This window comes from Humulus lupulus, chromosome X (assembly GCF_963169125.1).
Source record: "Humulus lupulus chromosome X, drHumLupu1.1, whole genome shotgun sequence".
In the NCBI taxonomy this organism is placed as follows: domain Eukaryota; kingdom Viridiplantae; phylum Streptophyta; class Magnoliopsida; order Rosales; family Cannabaceae; genus Humulus; species Humulus lupulus.
In genome coordinates, this window is record NC_084802.1 from 66,613,211 (window position 1) to 66,617,935 (window position 4,725).

At 40.1% G+C, this 4,725-nt stretch overlaps 1 protein-coding gene across 1 annotated transcript; it reads left to right on the forward strand.

The window, feature by feature from the left end:
• Window positions 1–1,473: 1,473 nt before the first annotated feature.
• Window positions 1,474–2,286, forward strand: LOC133805914 (uncharacterized mitochondrial protein AtMg00810-like). The gene is made up of 3 exons (XM_062244060.1): window positions 1,474–1,780; window positions 1,889–1,996; window positions 2,129–2,286. Exons 1-3 carry the CDS (start codon window positions 1,474–1,476, stop codon window positions 2,284–2,286), a joined length of 573 nt encoding a protein of 190 aa, XP_062100044.1.
• The last annotated feature ends 2,439 nt before the right edge of the window (window positions 2,287–4,725 follow it).

Genomic DNA, 4,725 nt, shown 5'->3' on the forward strand with positions numbered 1-4,725 from the left:
TTGAGTCCTAGAGTCAATAAACGTGCTAGTGTTCCTTTTGAATTAGTTCATTATGATATTTGGGGTCCTTCTCCTATTTTGTCTAAACCTGGATTTAGGTATTTTGTTACATTTGTAGATGATTATTCTCGTGTAACTTGGTTATTTTTAATAAAAAGTCATTCAAAGCCATTTTCCCTATGTTTGAGCGTTTTGTGCTAAAATTAAAACTCAATTTAATGTTTCAATTTGTACTTTGCGAAGTGATAACGCCAAAGAATATACATCTTCTTTATTTCAATCTTATATGACTCAGAATGACATACTTCATGAAACTTCTTGTGTTAATACCCCATCCCAAAATGGTGTGGCAGAATGTAAAAACAAACACCTTCTTGAAACTGCATGAGCTCTCTTGTTTCAAATGCATGTTCCTAAACCGTTTTGGGCTGATGCAGATTCCACAGCGTGTTTTCTCATTAATCGAATGTTGTTCTCTGTACTTCAAGGTGAGATACCTTACAAAATTATTTTTCTGCAAAAGTCTTTGTTTCCTGTTGACCCTAAGATATTTGGTAGCACTTGTTTTGTTCGGGATGTTCGTCCGCATGTCACTAAATTAGACCCCAAGTCTTTGAAATGTATTTTCCTTGGTTATTCCCATCTTCATTAAGGCTACTAGTGTTATTGTCTCGGTCTTAACAAATATTTGGTCTCCATTGATTTCACTTTCCTCGAAGATACACCTTATTTCCCTTCTCTGCCCGCTCCCACTCATCAGAGGGAGGACGATGATTTGTTGGTCTATTCTATCACATCTTCTTATCCACTCGGACCTATCACCAATCTCGCAACATGTTCTTCTGAAGCCTCCTATTCTTCAAGTTTACTCCAAGCGACAACCTCTTGATTCATGTCCTGCACCTGCTCCTTCGTCATCAGATTCGGACCCGAGCGATGATCTTCCAATTGCATTATGTAAAGGTAAATGTCAGTGTACTTATCCCATTTCTTCTTTTATTTCTTATAATAACTTGTCGTCTTCCTCTTGCTCTTTCATTACTTCCCTTGATTCTATTTCTATTCCTAACATTGTTTGTGAAGCCATATCTCATCTTGGTTGGCATACTGCAATGATAGAGGAGATGAATGCTTTAGATGATAATGGTACTTGGACTTGGTCAATTTACCTTCAGGGAAACGGGCTATCGGTTGCAAATGGGTCTTCACGGTTAAGGTCAATCCGGATGGGTCAGTTGCTTGATTGAAAGCTCGTCTTGTCGCCAAGGGCTATGCTCAAACTTATGGAGTAGATTATTCTGAAACATTCTCTCCTGTTGCAAAGTTGACATCTGTTCGGTTGTTTATTTCCATGGCAGCTACTCATCATTGGCCTTTACATCAACTTGATATCAAGAATGCTTTTCTTCAGGGTGATCTTCAGGAGGAGGTGTATATGGAGCAACCTCCTGGGTTTGTTGCTTAGGGGGAGTCATGATGAGTTTGTCGTCTTCGAAAATCTTTGGTTTGAAACAAAGTCCTCATGCTTGGTTTGGAAAGTTTAGTCAGGCTATTGAGAAATTTGGTATGATGAAAAGCAAGTCTGATCATTCGGTGTTCTACAAACGATCAGAAGTTGGCATCATTTTGTTAGTTGTATATGTGGATGAAATTATTATCACCAGAAATGATACTAGAGGAATCTCTTCTCTTAAATCTTTCCTTCATACTCAATTTCACACAAAAGATTTAGGGGTGTTAAATTATTTCTTAGGAGTTGAGGTCACTCAAAGTAAACAAGGTATCTTTCTATCTCAAAGAAAGTATGTCCTTGACTTATTGACTGAAACAAGAAAATTGGGGGCAAAACCCTGTAGTGCTCCAATGACTCCAAATTTGTACCTTACAGGAGATGGAAAACCATTTGAAGTTCCTGAAAAGTATCGAAGGTTGGTTGGGAAGTTGAATTGTCTTACTGTGACTCGTCCAGACATTGCCTACTCAGTTAGTGTTGTTAGTTAGTTTATGTCATCCCCAAAAATTGATCATTGGGCAGCGTTAGAGCAGATTTTGTGTTACTTGAAAGGAGCACCAGGACAAGGTATTGTGTATGCAAATCATGGACACACTCATATTGAGTGTTTCTCAGATGCAAATTGGGCAGGTTCCAAAGTAGATAGAAGATCCACTTCAGGTTATTGTATTTTTGTTGGAGGGAATCTGGTCTCATGGAAGAGTAAAAAGCAAACCATTGTGTCACGATCTAGTGCAGAGTCAGTTGATCGAGCTATGGCACAATTTGTGTGAGATAATGTGGATATATCAACTATTGACTGAAGTAGGACTTAAAACTTCAGTACTTGCAAAATTATGGTGTGATAACCAAGCTGCTCTTCATATTGCAACTAATCATGTTTTTCTTGAATGGACGAAGCACATTGAAATTGATTGTCATTTTGTTCGTGAGAAAATTCAACAAGGCTTGATTTCTACAGGATATGTAAAGACTAGAGAACAACTAGGGGACTTTTTTACGAAAGCTTTAAATGAGGTTCGGGTTGACTATTTTTGTAACACGCTGGGCATGATTAACATTTATGCTCCAGCTTGAGGGGGAGTGTTATAATGTGAATATTATCTGTGTTATAGTGTGCATATTAGCTGTTTATTAGTTGACAATTAAGATTAATTAGTTGATTTAGTTTCCTAGAATAACTTCTCTAGTTGTGTATAAATAGATGATATATTTTCAATACACAATACAATTCTCTTCACATCTCATTACAAGGCGAAATAGTCTTTTGTGGGGTAGGATATACTCAGAAGGCTTAGGAAATAAACTAGAAAGTAGTAGAAACTCACAGCTCTCTCTCATCTCTCTCACCCACGATTTCTCCCTCACTCCCTCTTGTGATTGAAGCATGACCTGCTGAAGAAAAGGGCTGAGACTTAGAGCTTGAGGATTGAAGACTGAGGATAGAAAAGGACAAGGAACAACTATGGGATCCAAGCCACAACTGAGGTAAGAGCCATGTCTTGTTTGCTGAGAATTTTGGTTGTTGGGGTGGAATTAAGCTGAATATTGGGTGATGAATTACTACTGAGTTGGAGAGTGGTTTTAGTAGGATTGTTAAGGTTTTGTGTTTAAAATATGTGATTAAAAGTCCTAAACTCGTAGCTGACCTTGATTTTTGGTTGGGGGGCTTGTTAAGTTTGAATAGTGGGAATTTGACTGGGAAGAATGTTGAGGAAAACCCAAAAAATTCTGGGATTGGGGGGGGGGGGGCGTGACCCAGCTCATGGGCGTCGTGGCCTGCATGCCCAAAATGCCCTGGGAGGGCTCTCTATTTTGAGGGCGCGTCGCAACCCACCTCCCCCAGATGCGTGGGGTTGTGTCTCTATCTTGGGGGCGTGTCGCGACCCTTAGGGCCAGGTCGCGGCCTGCCTAGGGGATTTTGGCCTAAGTTGGTTTTTAGGGTTAGTAAGGCTCGGGGGTTCGAACCTAAGCGCTCAGAACGATTTCTACTACTCGGTTTAGTAGAAATCGAGGTCTGGGACGCTATCTTTTGCCACCTAAGTATTTATTTGGGTTTAGAATTGATGATTACCCATTGATTTTGTGACTAGATTTATCGCCAAGGCTCGGGACTGAGGATCGTGCCCGGGACCATTCTTAGTTCTCCGCTCAAGATTCAAGGTAAGAAAACTGCACCCTTGTGTGGTTATGAACGGGACTGAGATACCCAATTATTGAATGCTTGCACTATGTGTTTGTAAGATTGATGTGATGTACGAGAATAAACGGCCTAAGAGAGTCAGGGCTGACGGTAAGCATACTGAACGCAGCTCGACCTAAGCGAACCGAGGTCAGCGAGATCAACAAGGGGCTTGGCCTAAGTGTGCCAACCCTGAATATTTGTGAGTTTGAAATTATGTGTTTATCATTGATTAGTTGAATATTCGTACTCTGTTTTATGGTTGAATTGAATGAGGTAAACTTGATCGAATACCATTACTACTACATGTGTCTGTTGTTTTCTTGCTGAGCCTTGGCTCACGAGTGCTACATGGTGCAGGTAAAGGTAAAGGGATGCTGGACAAGCCATGATTTGGAGAGCTCTGGGGCGAGGTGTACATTGTTAGCTGCTCGTCCCCCACGGTCGAGGGAAAGTACATGGACAGAGCCTTAAAATTTGTAATTTTCCATTAGAGTGGCTTTTGGTTGTGTAAAACCTTTGAGAGTTGTAAATTACCACTTATACCCTGTTTTTGGGATCCCATGTAATAAACGTCCGTTTTAATGAAAATTAACAGTTTATGTTCAAAATCTTTTAACCTTAACCTGATGGTTGACCTTAGGAACACATTTTTATTCAAATGATTTAATTAGCAGGTCTTGCACCATTTCAAATACACAGTGTAACGGTCTTGGTTATCCAGGGCATTACACAAATGGTCTACAAGAAAACTTGTGCGGCTATATGCACCAGAATCACTATTAAAATATCGGTGAAGTCAATTAATGATACGTACAAGGCTTAAAGGTCTGGTCCTCTTGGAGAGAAGCTTGAAGAGAGTTTGCACGATAGGTCATCCTTATGTAAACATGAAGAATGACTTGGGCGACAATTGTTATAACCATTTTTGGAGTGTCACTACCCATCGACCCAGGTCATGCCTAAGGCCTAGTCACTTGTAACTTTGTATAATTTTTTGGTCAAGCCCAATAGCTTAAGCCCACACCCA